Source organism: Euprymna scolopes, chromosome 21, assembly GCF_053919585.1.
Source record: "Euprymna scolopes isolate OS-2025 chromosome 21, ASM5391958v1, whole genome shotgun sequence".
Taxonomy (NCBI): Eukaryota; Metazoa; Mollusca; class Cephalopoda; order Sepiida; family Sepiolidae; genus Euprymna; species Euprymna scolopes.
Genome location: NC_136502.1, coordinates 25,946,175 through 25,965,119, shown reverse-complemented (window position 1 = coordinate 25,965,119; position 18,945 = coordinate 25,946,175). Strand labels below are relative to the sequence as shown.

At 34.6% G+C, this 18,945-nt stretch overlaps 1 protein-coding gene across 2 annotated transcripts in view; it reads right to left on the bottom strand.

The window, feature by feature from the left end:
* Positions 1-18,945, bottom strand: part of LOC145242958 (protocadherin gamma-A11-like) — a 47,282-nt gene that overhangs the window by 21,961 nt on the left and 6,376 nt on the right. For both annotated transcript variants that reach the window (XR_013862823.1, XM_080106070.1), the window contains exon 2: positions 13,330-15,805. Coding sequence is in view for 1 of the 2 variants with exons in the window: in XM_080106070.1 (XP_079962196.1) it covers positions 13,330-15,768 (2,439 nt within the window). In the remaining variant the exon portion in view is untranslated. The remainder of the gene's footprint in view (positions 1-13,329; positions 15,806-18,945) is intronic.

The window sequence follows — 18,945 nt, the reverse complement described above, 5'->3', positions numbered from 1 at the left end:
GCATGTTTATATGTATAACATTTTTTTAAATAGTTTTAAAGGTTTTAAAGAAACTTCCAAGACTATGTGTGTATGTGTGTATATATATATATATATATATATATATATATATATATATATATATATATATATATATAAAACTTTTAAAACTATAAAAAAAAATGTTCTTCTTTGGAACATTATTTTGTCAGTAAGTCAATTAATCTCCCATATTGCTATATATATATATATATATATATATATATATATATATATATATATATATATATATATATATATATATATATATATATATATATATATGATTTACATATATCTCGATTAATAGCATATGATTTACATATATCTGTTGATTAATAATCATTTCTAAATGAAAGTCTTCTGGAGGTTGAAGATTCAATCTAATAACTAATAATAATTAAAAATATCATCATTGATTAACACTTTTATCCGGTTATGGTAGTACAGTCGCTGTGGAAATAAAAAAAACCAAGATGAAATAGTAGTCTGAATAATCTATATAATACAAATCCACTAATATTTTTTATTCATATCCCCTTCAATCCGCTATGATGGTGTAAGTATTTCCAGTTGGCCGGCCAAGGAAAACTTGGAAGCAAGTGATTAGACAAGACCACACAGCAGAGATTTTCAAACTTTTTGCTGGAGCGTAACTCCATGGAAACATTCCACTGGCTCATGGAACCCCTATGCAATAATTTAGTTGTCTTATGCACAAAAACAGCATTTAAAAATTAAAATGAAATTAAAGTACTCTGATAATTTTTAGTGCGATGATTCTTTTGGCATTGACTGTATAAAAAGAATATATAAAAGCAAACCTAATAGTGGAAAGACAAATTCATTTTTCAAATGCAGTTCAATTATGTAAAATTTAGTATATTTAAACAATAAATTAAAAAAATATATATGTATATAATAATAAAATACATTTTCAAAATTGAATTTAACATTCTGTTTATTTGTTCATTGTTCTAATTTAGAAATTGCGGAACCCTGGATTGTACTGGCGGAAAACTAAGGTTCCACAGAACCCTTGTTGAAAAGCACTGCCCTACAGAGTGGAATTTGGAGATTCGTAACTTGCTGAACGATGATATCAGAACATGTTTAACCCCTGAACAAAGGAAAAGTGACATTAAATGAATAGAAGAAGAAGAAGAAGAAGAAGAAGAAGAAGAAGAAGAAGAAGAAGAAAAAGAAGAAGAATGCAACAAAAGACAACTGACAAAAGTGGTTGAAACAATGTGGAAGTGGCAGCCACCAAGATGAGGTAAATCAGTCTACAACATGTAAATAATGTAAATAAGAAAACTTCATCTCGGAAATATCAATAAATAATTTCTTGCTTTTTTTTTGTTTTGCTTTTTTATTTTAATCTATATGATTCCAACACCCAAAAAACAGTTCATTATGAAAATAAGATTCAGTGTAATTAAATTTCAGATTCTAATTTTAGTGATATAAAAAAAAATCTTTCGCAATAGAAATTTTTAAAAGATTTTCATATCACAAAGCAACTTTCATTGATTCTGTTCCGATTGAATTTGATCACATTGTAAAAATAAGATCGATAGATAAAATGATCAATAAGATCAATATTACCAATGGTCGAATAATTCTTGAAATTGTCATGAAATCAATTCTGAGAGAGTATGAATCAATGCAGATATTAATGTAATAACAAAGAAAAAAACTTGCATTGCTATGCTTTGTGATCACTAACCCTTGTCGTTCAACTAGCACAGAAGGGTTTTATCTGTTTGCAGCCATTAGAAATTAAGTGTTAACGTTGATCTGTTATGTTGTTTCTTACATTTGAATTCCCTTGAAAATTGAGTTAACTTGTAATATACTATCATGTTTATTTGGCAATGCCCGGTTTACATTTAAAGTTATCGCTGGTTTTTGCTGTATGCTTATATGACTCTTTTTAAAAAGTTTATATAGGAAAACCTTTATAAGGACGCCAGGTTTCTTTGATGTTTATGACGATCGTGATGATGAACACATAAATAAATTAATACATAAATAAAAACAGTACATCTCCGATAGAAACGATAGTGCAATGGGCAGACTTTAACACGATTTTCCTATATGAACTTTTTAACAGAAGATCCCGACCGAGGTCTGCCCATTACACATATCGTTTTTGTTGGACATGCATTGTTTTTATTTATGTATTAATTTATGTATTCATCATCACCATCGTCATAAACATCAAAGAGAACTGGCGTCCTTAAAATGGTTTTCCTATATCTGCTTCTTAACAGAAGATCACGATCAGGTCTGCTCATTACATATATCGTTTCTGTTAGGCATGTATTGTTTTTATTTATGCATTAATTTATTTATAGTGGAGTGAAAATTATTTCATCAACAGAAGAAGCAAGGTGCTTCCTTCTCTCTGCTAGCACGTGGGAGATCCTTGGACAAGGTCGAGTACCCACTTTAGGCTTGTGATCAGGGTTATGTGTCCCAATCTCCACCTACCCATGGTAAAAACTATTTTGCTAATCGGGGTTCTGGCTATGGGCGAGTGGTCAGCACCCTAGAAAGTAATTGACACCATGCTGCTTTGCGGTCTAGGTTCTTTTCTTGAGCCAAAGACTAAGGGTAAGTTTCCTGGCAGAAACCTTGGAGAATCAGCAGCTCATAGTGTCAGCATCATGGCCCACCAGCATATAAACACGCCCTGGTGATGGTGACATGCTGACCCAGCTATCGGCTAAATAGTAATAACCTGTGGAGTGTTCTCACATAGGTGGATTTCCAACAGACTGATTTCTGACAGGACGCTGCAGTCAACCAATGAGCCAGTCATTGCGACTCTCATCTGTACCATTGGAACCCTCTGAGGGCGGTCAAGATAAAGGACAGGGGTTTGTGTACCCTCCTTACACTTACATAGGTATCTTCTTCATCACTCACATTCAAGACCTATGGCGATGGGATAACAGGTGATGGGAGCAGGCTCCAGATAGAGTTGGAAGCCTTTAGCTCGTGTCCTGCACATTAGGTGGCCCTGAAAAAATGGTCACTGAGAGTTTGGGACCAGAACAGCATCTCTTCGGTCCTACCAAAGTGACTGAGCAGTCCTAATCAGGAACCACACTGCTCACCTTCAGATGGAGGAGGGGCCTGGAAAAGGTGGCCTAAACACTGTCCAACATTTCCTGGGTGGACAACCGCATCCACTGGGGCATCCCACTTGCAGTCAAAACATAAAGAATAGCAAATAGCGACCTCTGACAGTCGCTACCTGGAATGTCAGAACCCTTCTAGAGTCTGTAACAAAAAGTCGCCCTTGGTGTTGCATTGCCCTAGGTGCCATGGAGCTCACCTACTACAGTATTGACATTGTCCTTAGTGAAATGAGGTTTGTTGGTGAGGGGTCATTTGAGAATGTCGGCGAAGGCTACACGTTTTTCTGGAAAGGTCACTCGGAGGATGCCATCGCATTCACAGTGTCTTCACCATCTACCCGAGACAATAACTGCCATTGATGAACGTCTCATGACCCTATGACTTCCACTGATCAGGAGTCGTTATGCCACCCTGATCAATGCCTATGTTCCCATACTTAACTCGGAGGAGGACGTGAAGGACCGTTTCTATGAAAACTCACGGCTACCATCAGGAACACCCCAGGCAGCGATAAGACCATTCTGCTGGGCGATTTTAACACCAGAGTTGGCAAAAACCATGAGATGTAGCAAGGGGTCATTGGACGACATGAAATCGGAAATGTAAACAAAAATGGTCTCCGACTTCTGTCCCTCTGTATGGAGCTGGGTCTTACCATTACCAACACCATCTTTCCTGGATGCACCCAAAGTCTCAACACTGGTACCTTATCGATTTCATCATCATCAGACACTGTGATTTGCGTGACATGTTCTTGACTGGGGCCATGCATGGTGCTGAATGCACGACTGATCACCGCCTGATTCGCTGTTGTCTCAGCAGTGACCACTACTACCCTCACGGCAGAATAGCAAGAAATCTCAACTGCTCTTCATGGTGCCTCAGAATCAATCCTTAGCTACTCTGAGAGGTGACATGACTGGTTCGATGACTGTGCAGGGAACATCAGATCCCTCATATGTGAGAAAAATGTCGCTCATGATGCCCCTCTTAGAAATCCAGCATCTTCCACACTCTGCACTCATTTCTCCTCCCTCCATGCTATGGTGCAGTGAGAATTGCATCGGTTGAAGAATGAATACTGGCTGAAGAAGGCTAAGGAGATCCAAAGACACACAGGCAATGCTCCATACACCATGTGCGTAGTAAGGATGGTGCTCTCATCAAAGAGAAAAGTGGTATCCTGAAAAGATAGGCTGCCACCGATCTCTTCATTGTCAATGATCTCCCCACCCTGCTAACCATTCCTGTGCTGGACAACCCACCATCCCTCAGCAAAGTGAAGGAGGCCATTCACAGGCTAAAAAACAACAAGACAGCTGGTCCCAACAGCATACCCACTTAGATCCTCAAGTGTGGCGGAACTGACCTCCTCCTGTGTCTCCACCGGTTCATCCAGGATTGCTAACATCATCCTCATCTACAAATGTAAGAATGACTGTGCTGATTGTGGCAACAGCCGAGGCATCTCTATATTTTCTGTGGCCAGCAAAGTATTGACTAAGATCATGCTTACCTGACTTTTGGAGACTGTTGTCAATTTTGTCGTCCCAGAATCACAATGGGGCTTCTGCTGAGAGCGTAGTACCACTGATATAACTTTTATTGCTCATCTCCTCCAGGAGAAGTGTCATGAACAGCATCGGGAGCTCTATCCTACTTTCTTGTCAGTCCTCCAGGAGTTTCACACTGGCATGCATGCTCGTGTTGTCATGTCAGGTGCAGAATCAGACACTTTCGCGGTGAATGTCGGTGTAAAACAGGGATATGTCTTGGCTCCGGTCATTTTCAACCTGTTCCTGGTTGCCATCACTTTGGTTTTGCATCGTGACCTTCAACCTTCTGATGCCGTTGCTGTCCAGTACTGTCTTAATGGCAGCCTCTTCAACCTGAAACATCTTCAGGCCAAGACATAAACTTCTGAAGAGCTTATATTCAACACCTACCACTGAGCTGGCTTTCTTATCAACATCAAGAAGATGGAAATCCTGCCAAACATGTCTCTAACTGATGCTCCCATCTTCACCATCAATGGTATCTCTTTAAAGAATATCAGCAGCTTCAGATATCTTGGTTCTAATCTCTCATTCTCCTGCGACCTTAGCAATGAAGTTCAGTACTGCCTTAATCTCGCCTCTTCTGCTTTTGGCTGTCTCAATGACCGAGTGTTCACTAACTGCAATCTCAGATCCCATGCAAGGGTCGCTGTGTACAACGTAGTCGTCATACCCACTCTCCTATATGGTTCCAAGGCATGGGTTCCGATCGTCATCACATCAGGCTGCTGGAGTCATTTCCCATCAGACGACTACAGCAAATCCTCAGCCTCCATTAGTGGCATAAGGTGTCTCATTCAGAGATTCGCAGGAGAGCTGAAGTTACCTCTCTAGAGTCACTCCTTATCTGTCGTCAGCTTCGATGGTTGATTCACATTATCAGGATGCCCTCAAACAAACTACCTCAAAAAGCTATCTTTGGTCAGCTCACTAACAGCCGACAAAACATCAGCTGCCTGAAGAAACGCTCCATAGATTGCATCAAGCTCACCCTCCAGCACTGCAATATCCCCTTCAATCTTTTGGAGACTTTGACAGTGGGCAGAGATACTTGATGCTCCACATATGATAGCGGGATGGTTTTCTTCAACAACGAGTATGAGCGATTAGCTATGGAGTGCCACACACTGAGACACCAACGAGCAGTAGTCACTCACCATCAAAAAACAAATCCTGTCTTCCTGTGCTCTATCTGTGCAAAGCAGTGTAGATCACTCATCGGGCTTCACAGTCATCAACGGAGTCACAGAGTCAATTAAAAAAAACTGATGAAGAAGGTGTAGTCATCAACATGGATGGACTACCATAACTAACTAACAAACTAACTGTTCAGGAATGGAATACTAAGCTGCATACATAATTGACAAATTAATATATATTGCGATAATATGAAATACATTGAGAAACTTTAATAAGAGCAAAAATATTGAAAGCAATTAGAAACATATTTACGGTGACAACTCTTGTTGTTGTGTTAGGTGGTTAATAGATGGGCTCTCTCCTACCGTGCTAGAAAGTTATTTACGCCTGAGAGTATCCTGTACCTCTACAAGGTCACCATTCACCCATGTATGGAGTATTGTTGTCACATTTGGGCTGGTGCATCTGCTACTGGTCTCTCATTCCTGGACAGGGTCCAAAAGGGAGTCAGCAACCTAATAGGTTCCGAGCTGTCAGCTAGACTTCAACCTCTGTCCCTTCAATGAAATGTTGCATCCCTCTGCCTGTTTTACAAGTATTTTAATAGCAGATGCTCTGTGCCGTGTTTGGGGCGAAAATGCAAAAAAAATAAATAAATCTGGATGTGCCGAGTTCGAATCCAGTTTGTTCCATGGAAACACTTTCATCAAACCCATGCCTGTTTTTGCGTCTAACCTCCTAGAGAATGAGTTAATCACAAAAAATAAAAATAAAAACTCTGTAAAAGCTATCTGCACAAAACAAGTTATGGGCTTTGAAAAGTTGCAATTATATAGATGTATGCTTATAATGATTGAAATTTGCCCGATTTGAAGCGATATGATTTTGTTGTATTTTTTACTTATTTAAATCAGGTTAAAATCAGAAGTAAAAAAAAAAAAAAACTCAGTGTGTGTTTAGAGATCTCTTTACAAGATGTAAAAAATAAGTCCCTAAAATACTTCAAATTAATTAAAATCATATTGTGACGCATTAGATATCAGTACATCTGAGTCTTTCCTTCTAGCAAGATTGTGATCGTTGGTTGGTTAAGTCATAAATACCGAATGGTGATGCATTCTGGGAAAAACATCAAAACATTCGCAAGCCTCACACTAGGAACACCCGTTTCAACTACAAAACACGTTCTGTACGGTGATATATATCAGATTTATTACTCGAACATCAAGTCCGCTCAGCTACTTCAAATGATGTATATCCCTTCTATAGGAACATATATTGATAAAGTGAAAACCATATCAAAATATAGTTTATTTCACTGAAATTATGGGATTAAAAAGTGTTAATTTTATGCCGTTAAGGTTAGGTTTAAGGCCTCATTAGAGGATTTTAAACTAAACAAAATGCATTCTGTTTACTTTTACGTGATTGAATTGTGTTTTAAATTTTATTAAAATCCAAGGTATAAAAAAACATTGATGCTATTCCAGAGTCACTTTTATAAAATAAAATAAGTATGACCCACTTATAACAATTTGCATAGGTAGGCAAGATTTTAGATTTAATAGGCTAATTATAGCAGGCACAAACATATAGATATATCATACGTTAGATGGCTAGCATATTAATATTGATCAAATTATAAACATTGACATTGTATATGTTGTTAGTTAGCTTATTTAGGTGCTTTTTCGTTTGCATCACAATTGGACAGTACTTCTCAAGAAGGTTATATAATAAGATCCTTGAAACCATAATTAGAAATTAAATTTTATAAGGCATTATATAAATTGTAATTGATATGGTTTTCTCAAGTTGCTAATATTTTTTTAAAGTATTGAGATTATAAATAAATATTTGGTAGAAGGTGTTAAGACAGATATTACATATTTGGATTTCAGCAAGGTATTTCGTATGGTATCTCATTAATGTTTTTAAGTGAACATGAAAAATGTATGGTATTTCTAATAAAATAGTAAATATTATAAGAGTAACAAAACTAATAAAAAGATTAAAAGATGACAGCCACAGAGAAAAATTGGAAAAATTAGGGTTAACTACTTTACTAAAGAGAAGAATGAAACATGACAAAACACAAACTATAATAGAAACATTGTTGGTGGCAATGCAGACGTTGTATATTATTTTAATTGGAATTCATTATTGAGATGAGCATTATTAATATTTATTTTATTGCGGACTCTTATTCTCATCTTTATTCGTTGTTGTTTCATGACGTTTCGGCCAACTATTCCTCTGCCCTTCGTCAAGTGGTAACCGCGACGGATAGGAACTTCAAATCTCCTAACTGCATTCTCAGCAATCACTGCCATCCATAGTTGGGGCCCGTGGCGCAGTTGATAGAGACGTTGAATCTCTACGGTTCCAGATGAGCATTGTCTGAAGATAGCGGTTTCAATTCTACCTAAAGCCGGCCAGAGGCTTACCTTGGCCAAAAACGTAGTGAGACAACAACAACTACGGATGGCAGTGATTGCTGAGAATGCAGTTAGGAGATTCAAAGTTCCTATCCGTTGCGGTTACCACCTGACAAAGGTCAGAGGAATAGTTGACCGAAACGTCGTGAAACAACAACCAATAAAGATGAGAATAATAGTCCGCAATAAATTAATGCAGACGTTGTAATGAACCGCACAGCGTAATTGATATAAACGTTGTACAAACAACAATAATAAACATTGTGGTAAATCACATTTTTTTATCATCACACTTGCATATAAAATCTCATACACTAGTATTGAGCCGGTTACTTCCATAGTAAGAAACTTTTCCAACAAACTACTTTAAGCAGATTTAGTAACTCATTTTTCATGTGCGTGCTCTTATTATAGTAATATTTTAACTATAACTCACATCAATATAAAACCAAAGTCAAGATATACATGTGTGGCCAATGTAATGAAATACTAGCAAGGGGTCCGACTTTGCTCGGAATTGAATGAGGATCAACGAATGTTCCACATTTTCAATACTTTTATTGTCATCGAAAATTGACTATTTTTCAATCAAATTGCTCTAGTTAGAAACCCACCGCAGTGCACCAGGAGGAAACCTCCTCACTGTGACGGTCCATTGTAATCTACATTGCATTGTAGAGAACCTACTGTTGATTTTATAACATTTTTTTATTTAATGGCTTGAATTAATGTTTTTAAAATGCAAAAGTAAAGTATCATGGTTCAATTGTGCTTTAAACAGAAACGTTAATTTCAGAGGTATCCCAATATAAAACCTATATAAAATACTTCTAGACGCATAAAGTACATTTGTGTGAAATTTTTAAAAAGTTGACCCAACCGTTTTGGAGTCCATATGAACAAACTCATTCGCACACACACGGTGCCATTTGTATATAAGTAAAGATATATATGAACAGTATATTGAGGAAGTATTAACATTTCTAAATCAACAATACACAAGATATATATTTAAATGAGAAAATTAGGTAGAACTTTGTTGTAATCACATACCCGATAAAATCTTATCAGATGTATAAATATTTCAATAACTTTAGTATCTTTTACAAAGAGCTCTCGTTTATGATGTTAATGCATTGTAAAATGAACTATTACTTAAAGGTCATGAAAATTTATCATGTTAATTTCTTGTACAATGATTCCTTTATTTTCAAGTCAGCAGTAGTAAATAGCCACGATATGATGAATAATGTGTTCATATTACTTACGTGTTGCAGGTAATATATATTCTTAAAATTAATAATGATCAGTTCATAATTAAAAGAAAAAAACAAAAAAGGAACAATTTATATATATATATACATCTCCTAAATGTTAAAATTTCTAAAAAAAAAAAATGATTGCACCATGTTGTCTAGAATATATATTCCACAATTCATATAGGGAGTGCCACCGAAACCATACCAAACTCCCCAAAGAAAGATAAACCGGAACCATTAAAATTTTAAACAAATGCTATATTTATTGCTCATGCCCATACTAAGATGGTTTCTACTAGTTACATGAGTTATTACAGGGTTCTCAAAGTGGATTCCATGGAGCCCTGGGTCTCCATGAGTGAGGCTGAGGGGCTCCAGAAGTCCTTTCTTAAAGAACTTTATATGGCAAAATTAAATGGCAGCATACATTTAATTACTAATCTTTTTACTGGTGTAAAGAGTTTCAGAATGGTTCATGAAAAAATAAAATAAAATAATAAATTAACAAAAATGCAACAATTTTTGATTAATCAAAAACAAAAAAATGATTGTAAGCATTATCATTAGTTAGTGTTAAAATTTAACATTAATGTCATTCATATTTATTTTAGAAATTATCTTGTTAGTGCTCTGTGAAAAAAACTTTGCCTTGCTCAGGGGCTTCATGGTGTCCTGAAGTTTGGAAAACCCTGAGTTATAATATATCTTTAAGTTTTAATATATATACTAGACCACTCGTTACCAATTGAGTCAAAATTTACTGTAAATATTATTAGATTTGCTTGTAAATGTGCACACTTCATCTGTACATGAATGCTTTAAATTGTAGGAGGAAAAGCAATAACATAAATGATGAGAGAAGAAGTGAGAGAAATGAAATGCTGTAAATAATTAAAAAAAAGAATGAGAGAATGGGGAGAGAGTAAGAGAGAGAAAGAGAGAGAAAGAGAGAAAACCATAGAAAAATGACAGATTGTAAAGATGGAGGAGAAGAAAGAGATGGGGTATGTTACGATATCATAAAGTATTTTGATGGGAGGAGGTGGTAATGGTAAAGTAGATAATAGCACAGATTGATGACCTGAATGTGCCACGCCCGAATCTAGATGGATTCATAGTACCATTTTTACTTATAGATGTTGGCAACCTTCATTTGGTCCCTCCTGTAAGTATCTGATTTTAGAAAGAAAAACAAACTGTGAAAACCAATGCCAAAGAGGTACAGTGGTTCAATGGTTAATGACACAGACTGACAACCTGAGTGTACCAAGTTTGAATTCAATACATTCCACAGAAACACTTTCATTTAGGGACGTTAGCAACCTTCACGTGGCCCCTCTCGTAAGTACCCGATATCCTTTTAGAAAGAAGTCTTAATAGAAAGTGTAATAGTAACGTCACAAATAGCTTTACCGCAAGGAGACGAAGGGTGTGTTCTTTCTGCCACTCGCACATGGAAAGAAGAAGAAAAAACGAAAATGCAAAATGGTTTTATTCAAAAAGCATGAAGAACGTGATAAGCCCACGTGACTCTGCGAGATTTGAGGTGGATAAAAGAACCCGGCTTCGAGGGAAAGAGGGCAGTTTTTCGTTATGTCTTATGGGGGTGAAAACATTACGATCAGTCACAACCTTGCAGAACAGAAATATATTGGGGGAAACGGATGCCAACAGAAATCATCATGAATGTTGCTCAACAAATAAACAAAATCAACTGATAAAAACGTGTTGTACAATAATGTTTCTTACAAAATTATTTTTACTTTAATATATTCTGATGTTGAACTCAGTAAAAAACTTGAAAGTATGTTAGATGGAACTTGCACTAGAATTCTCTGGGCAGTATTAAACTTAAACTAGAAAACACATCCAACCATTAGCTATCTGTATGGTCGGCTACCCAGGATCTCTTCAGTAATAAGAGAAAAAAAGAACACAATATGCCAGGCATTGCTGCAGAAGAAAAAAAATGAAATCGTCAGTGATATGGTACTGTGGGATCCTAAACAGAGAACCGCTAAAGTAGGAAAACCTTTTTGAAAAAGTACACAAAATTATTGACAAAAAACACTGGCTTACAATTTGAAGATCTTCCTAAGGCCATGGAAGATAGAAACCTGTGGAGGGAAAGAGTCAATTTGGTCCGGGCAACCCATATGATGATGATTCTGATGTTGTAATAAGCTCTTTTATGACTGACCTCTCTGAATGTACTAGTCATTCTATTAACCTTTTATTTACATTATACGTCCTTCCTCCTATCACTAGAACATCGATGTACAAATGAAATGTGTATGACGACAAGCAAGCAATATCAACAGGGTAGTAGTACGATATAGATTTATTGTCGTGAAAAAGTAATGTTCCTAAAGAAGTGACTATAATAAACAAATGAGAACAATAGTCCAAACAATCCAAATAATACAGAAAATAATTGTCAAGCCTCATCTCAAAAATATACAAATATCGTATCAACAAAACGGAATGGACCCGGAATTATTAACAAAAAAAAAAAAAAAAAAAGAAACAGACTTGGCGCTATTTTTCACCATTGACAAATAACATCCAGTGTGAATGCACCTGAAGACGGTCGGAGGTTATATTGACCGAAACGTTGTAAAAAAAAAAAAAAACAAAAAAAAAACAATATGAGAACAATAGTCCAAACAATCCAAATAATACAAAAAATAATTATCAAGCCTCATCTCCAAAATATACAAACATCATATAATAAACAGATTCCAAGTTTAATAATATTATTGCATCAAAGTGCCCATTCAGCATCTCAATTATACAAGTAGTTGAAAATAACTGGTTCAGCATGACACTGTTTCTGACATCGTTCAACTCCCATGCCTTTTCTGGACATAAACAAAATATCTATTTTCAAATTGTGACTATCTTTCAGAATAACATTCCTCACATGAAATAATTTGTTTATTTCTTCAAAACAGTTTTAATTAAAAGAAGTTAATTTAATCATGTCATTTTAATTAAAAAAGACTTATTAAAAACATAAATACAGAGAAAATTCTCCGAATTATGAGTAAACTTTCTCATTATATATATATATATATATATATATATATATATATATATATATATATATATGTATATATATATATATATATATATATATATATATATATATATATATAAGGTAAGTAAAAAAAATAATACAACCTAACTAATGCTTTTAGTATACTCTCATCAAAAATAAATTACATTGAAAATAGGTGTATTATTTATTTATTTATTTATTATTAGCACGGCAATTTTTTCTTTTCTTACACTCTAACCTAAAATTACTTATTAAACAAGATATTTTTCAATAAAAATAACTATTTATACAATATAAGATTCAATTCCACAAAAGATGATAAATTGTTGGTAACTAATTTGCATATACAATATTATTGAGATAGGGTGAAAAATAATATTTGTGTTTTTAATTTTTTTTAATTAGAAAAGTTTCAAATATTCCATTTTCTCTTGTGAAAGATAAGCGTAGATATAAGAGTTAAAAACAAGAATATAAGGAATTGTAAGAAATAACTATAAGGAGTTATGGATTTTGTAATGAATAAAATGTTATTTTGAGATGAGTATCAGAATCAGATGAAGTATCAAGCTAAATTCGTTCCTTTCAGCTGCTTGCTAGCATAGGGAAAAATGCTGAAAATGTGCTTAGTTCACTTTTTTCCTGCTTGAAAATTAAAAACAAGCAAACAATCATAAAGAGTATTAATATGTTCGTTGTTTACTTACTTGATGAGCCATGTCTATAGAATTCTGTGGCTTCAATTTACAGACTGAACTCTTTTGCTGGTTGCTAAAATCATGTCCTGGAGCTGAATCTCTTCGCGATAGGGACAGGTTCCTTGCTTTTTCCTGCTCTGTCATCATTGTGGTGATTTCAGAACAAGACGTAGTCGGGTATGAAGGACACATCAAATGTCTTTGTTCGCGGACGTATCTGTCAGAAGAGTTTGTTCCATCTCGGTGTGCAGAACTCCTTTGATCATTACATCGGAGAATTCCCACTGACATTGAGGCTGTAATAATCACAGATAAAGACACGGCTACTAAAACTATGACCACAGCTAAATTAAGGTTTATCTTATCGTCAGACTGAATTCGGACAATGTTTAACATTTCCGATGTCTTGTTGCTTACACTAAGTGTTATGAATATTGATGTCCTTGCTGAAAGGACCGGGTTACCGCTGTCTTTGACAACAAATTCCAAGTCGTAAGAACCAGCATCTTGCTGATTAAGAATCCGATTAAAAGATAAAAGACCTGTGTAGTGGTTAATGGCAAATAATTGCTTGTCATTGCCTCTTGCTATTTCATATTTCAAAAATGCATTCTCTCGACTATCGCTGTCGGAGGCTTTTATTTGGGTGATGTTTTTGGTGTGGTGTGGATAGTAAACAACATCCAATGTGAAGGGATTAACACTGGGGAACGTGAAATATGGTGCATTATCATTTTCATCTTTTATTTCGACAATCACATTAACTGTATTATTTAATGATGGAATGCCATTATCTTTGACAAAGACTTTAAATCTGTAAATATCTTGAAATTCATGATCCAGAGACATAATCGTTGAGACGAGTCCACCATCTCTGATCTGGAATGGTAAGAACTGTTTCATGCTGGTCAGCAGAGAATAGGTGAGTTTTCCTCCTGCCCCTGAATCAGGATCTGTAGCATTGATGGTTCCTACAGAGATTTTTGATTTTTGGTTTTCGTTTATTTGGAATTTGAAGACCTCTTTAGAAAATTGTGGCTTAACATCGTTGACGTCCATCACTTTGATCGTTATCTTGTTTTCACAATGAAGTGGTGGGAATCCCTTGTCTGCACAGTTAATTGTAATATCGTAATGATCACTGCTTTCTCTATCGACTGCATTCTTCACAATAACTTTATATTTCTTTGTACCAAGATTCTGTAGCTGGAATTTATCATGGTGCAATTCACAGCTAACTTCTCCATTCTGTCCTACATCATGGTCTGTGACCTTAACGAAAGCAATAAAGCTACCGACTTTTATATCCTCAGAAATTGTTGCCGTATTCTCAGTAAATGCAGAGACAAAGTTCACATCAATCGTTGGAGCATTGTTCTGCTGGTTGATCACATTTACCAATACCATGGCGCGGGAACTTAAAGGAGGACTGCCTTGATCTGTGGCCTTTACATATAACTTATATGCCATCTCTTGTTCCAGATTTAATTTCTCACGGCGGAAAATTTCCCCACTTTCTTTATTCAACTGAAAGAGGTCTCTAGCTGTTGCTGAGGTCTTTGAACTAAACTGGTATGAAAACTTTCCATTTCTGCCAGAATCAAGATCACTTGCAGAGAGAATGGCAACTGGTGTTATCGTGTTGTGTTCACTGTAAAGAGAAATGTTGTAGACTTTCTGTGAGAAAATTGGTGGATTATCATTCACATCGATCACTGATATTTGAATATCAAGGATGCTTTGTTTTGGTGGCGATCCTCCATCTTTCGCAATGACCTGGATCAGATAGGAGTCCTCAACTTCACGATCGAGCCTTTCTTTAAGTGTTATACTGAGGTCAGATGTGCCATCAACACTTTTAGACACAGATAATGCAAATGGTTCGTTAGAATTTTTCTCAAGCTGGTATGTAATTAGTGAATTAAAAACGCTTATATCCTTATCTTTTGCATTTGGTATTGATATCTTGGTGCCCAGTGCATCGTTTTCTTCAAACTGAATACTAACACGCTTGTCAGGAAATTCAGGTTGGTGGTCATTAACGTCTTGTATCACAACTTTGACCTCTAAAACTTTCATAAAAGATTCCTGCTGTTGGACAGCAACGTCAACCATCATGAAACACTCAGTGTTATAAATGCAAAGTGACTCGGCGTCCAATATCTGAGTGGTGAAAAGCTTGCCTTCTGTCTGTGAGACACGAAATAGCTGAGAGCTACCGGTCAATTGGCTGAAGGTGATCAGTTGACGTTCATGGATCGGAACAGTGTCCATCAAGTGTGAATCAGCAGCAATATCACCCACAAGTGTACTTGGGCTCTTGCCTTCCTCGACGTAGTAGATGAGGTCTGCACACTGACATCTGTGCAGGACAGATGCCAATAGACACATGGTCATGAACATTGTATTGATTGTCCGTCTTTGATAAGGAAATAATTTAAAATCCATCCAGTCAAAAGAAGTTGCATATGCACTGTAATTGAGTCTGAAATCCAAAAAGACATAAAAGCTCTATATTTGAAATTGATGAAGAAAACAATAAAATGCTAATTATATGTGTGTGTGTGTATGTGTGTGTGTGTGTGTGTAAATATGTTTTTTCAATTATATTTCACCTTTTATTTATACCAGTCCTTAATTTATGAAGCTCAATGTAATTACAGAGCATATAACAGATAAATGACAAAAGTCTATATTCCAAGTTTCACAATTCTTACAATTTATTTATTCCGTCAAGTTGACATTCACAATTCTTGACAGCACCTGTTTAATAGCACAAGATCATTCATTCAATTATTATATCATCAACGAATCTATTTTGCCCTTAACTCCTCAGAAGAAATAGCACATATCAACCCATCAAAAGAAAATAAGATGCATATGGGCATGACTACAAAATCCGAAAATTGGAAGGAAGTTGGAATTACATTTTATCTTTTCTTTTATTACGCCATTTTGAATTTTCAAGAGTCAACTCAGCTTTAATATAATAATAAGTATATATTCTAATTTTCAAGTATTTGTCATATATATATATATATATATATATATATATATATATATATATATATATATATTAATATATATATATATATATATTTATATATTAATATTATATTATATATATTATAATATATTATAATATTATATTATATTAACTCAGCTTCACTATAATAATATGTATATATTCTAATGTTCAAGTATTTATCATATCAATTTATATATATATATATATATATATATATATATATATATATATATATATATATATATATATGATAAATACTTGAACATTAGAGTATATACATATTATTATAGTGAAACTGAGTTAATCAATGTTTGTTTCCCTTAGTCTTTTTTCTATGTATTGTAATCATACAAAATAAAATGCTAAAATATTCCTCCATTCTGAGATTGAGTTACGTTTGAAAAAAAACTTCCATTTTCATTGTTATATTTGATATTTACTCACTAAGTGATTTCTCTCTTATTTTGTTTCTGTCTATCAGTTTGACACTCTCTTACTGTATGTTTAACTTATTTATTACATTTTATCTATCACTCTCACTTCCGTCTCTCTTCATGTATTTATTAACCGTTAAAGGTAATAAAATTTTCCTCTACCTGCCCCTCCAATTAGAAAAGATACCGCCAGAAGATAAGACAATAACGAAGGTGTCAATTACTGTTACTCTCTCTGTCAGCTTCTCTCTCACATTTTTTGCATTGTTGCTTGCATTAAAGCTCCTCCTTTTCCTCACCCTCTTCTCTCTATATTGACGAAGGTGACAATTACCTCTATTTCTGTCAGTTTCTATCTCATTACCCTCCATCACAACTTCCTTTAATACTCCTCCCTCTTTTTCTTTCTATATTGACGAAGAGAGACAGCGAGAAGCTAAGTGTAGCAATACTATTTAATATGTAGCTGTAGATAGAAAGATAGAAAGCGAGCAAAAGGAGACTAATTTTTTATTTTGTTTTTTATATATTTTAAATTTAACTGGATTTGAAAATTTACTTTTTCCTCATTCAAATAATATAGCCTGCTCAACGAGTTACTATATATATATATATATATATATATATATATATATATATATATATATATATATATATGTACTAGCAAGGACACCCGACGTTGCTCGGGATTGAATGAGGAACAACAAATATTTCACACTTCAAATACTTTTATTGCCATTTAAATCTGTGAAATTGCCCATTCGTCAATCAAATTGATCGATTGCCTGATCTTCTCAGGAACCCACCATGGTAGATCGGGAGGAAGCCTCATATGGATCTCTACAGTGACTTAGTCCACAATTCATTGTAGTCTACATTATACTTTATAGACCCTACTGCTATTTTTATGAAATTATCTCAACTATTATATAAAAGTCACTTTGTGTGTATGTGTGAGTTCCTTCATTATAGGTTCCAAAACCTAGCTTTTGCAAATTTCACACAAAAGTTAATTTATAGGTCTGGCAGTGTTCTTAGATATGTTTTGTGCAGAAATTCATCCGATAAGTATCAAAAATCGAAAAAAGAATATCCGATTCTAAAATTGGTCTTTTTTTTTCTTATAGATAAAAAAAAAAATTTTTACAGGGAATTATTTTAGGTTTCACAGGCAAGGAAGATAATAAAATCTCAACAAATAATTTCTTCTTAGAAAAAAACAGATTTGTTGACATCTGGAAACATAGCTCAGTGGTAGAGCATTCGACTACAGATCGAATAATCCTGGATGTACCTCACCATTTTATTTTAATTTTTTTCTTATTAATGAATTCAATTTACAATAAAAGAAGAGGTACCATTTAAAATCGTCACAAATAATTTCTTTGCATATTTTAAAGCTAAACATTAATCAAAAGCGAGTTTCCAGGGCATTCATCGTCAGCTTAAGTGATATTGTAAACAAACACAGATGGAATTTGATGAACGACATTATCATTATTATATATATATATATATATATATATATATATATATATATATATATATATATACAGTGATGATCATATTTATTGGCACGGTAAAATAAAAGTTAAATTTTGTCTAATAAATTCTAAAAAAGGGATTAAATTAAAGAAAATAACAAAGTATATTATGTATTTTTAACTGGCCTTTCCGATGCAGCAATCGGATTTTAGAAAAAATAAATAACAAAGGAACAACAAACATAATTGCAAAAAACCCTTGTTCAAAATTATTGGCACGATTTATTTAATAATCAATTGTATAGCCTTTTGCCTTGATTACCTTCCTCAGTCGCTTTTCATAGTTTACAACCAAGTTGTTGCACTCTTCAGTAGTAATTTTAGCCCACTCTTCCTGACAATAATCCTCCAATTGAATAAGATTCTTAGGCTTCCTTTGCATTACCCTCAATTTTAATGTTCTCCATAAATTTTCAATTGGATTAAGGTCTGGGCTTTGTGATGGCCACTCCAAAACATTAATATGATTGTCCTCAAGCCATTTCTTAGTCAGTTTAGCCGAATGCTTTGGGTCATTATCTTGCATGAACCACCAACGACGACCAAGTGAGAGCTCTTTAGCAGAGTCTTTCAGGTTTTCATCCAATATTTTAACATAATCTTCCTTTTTTTATGCTAC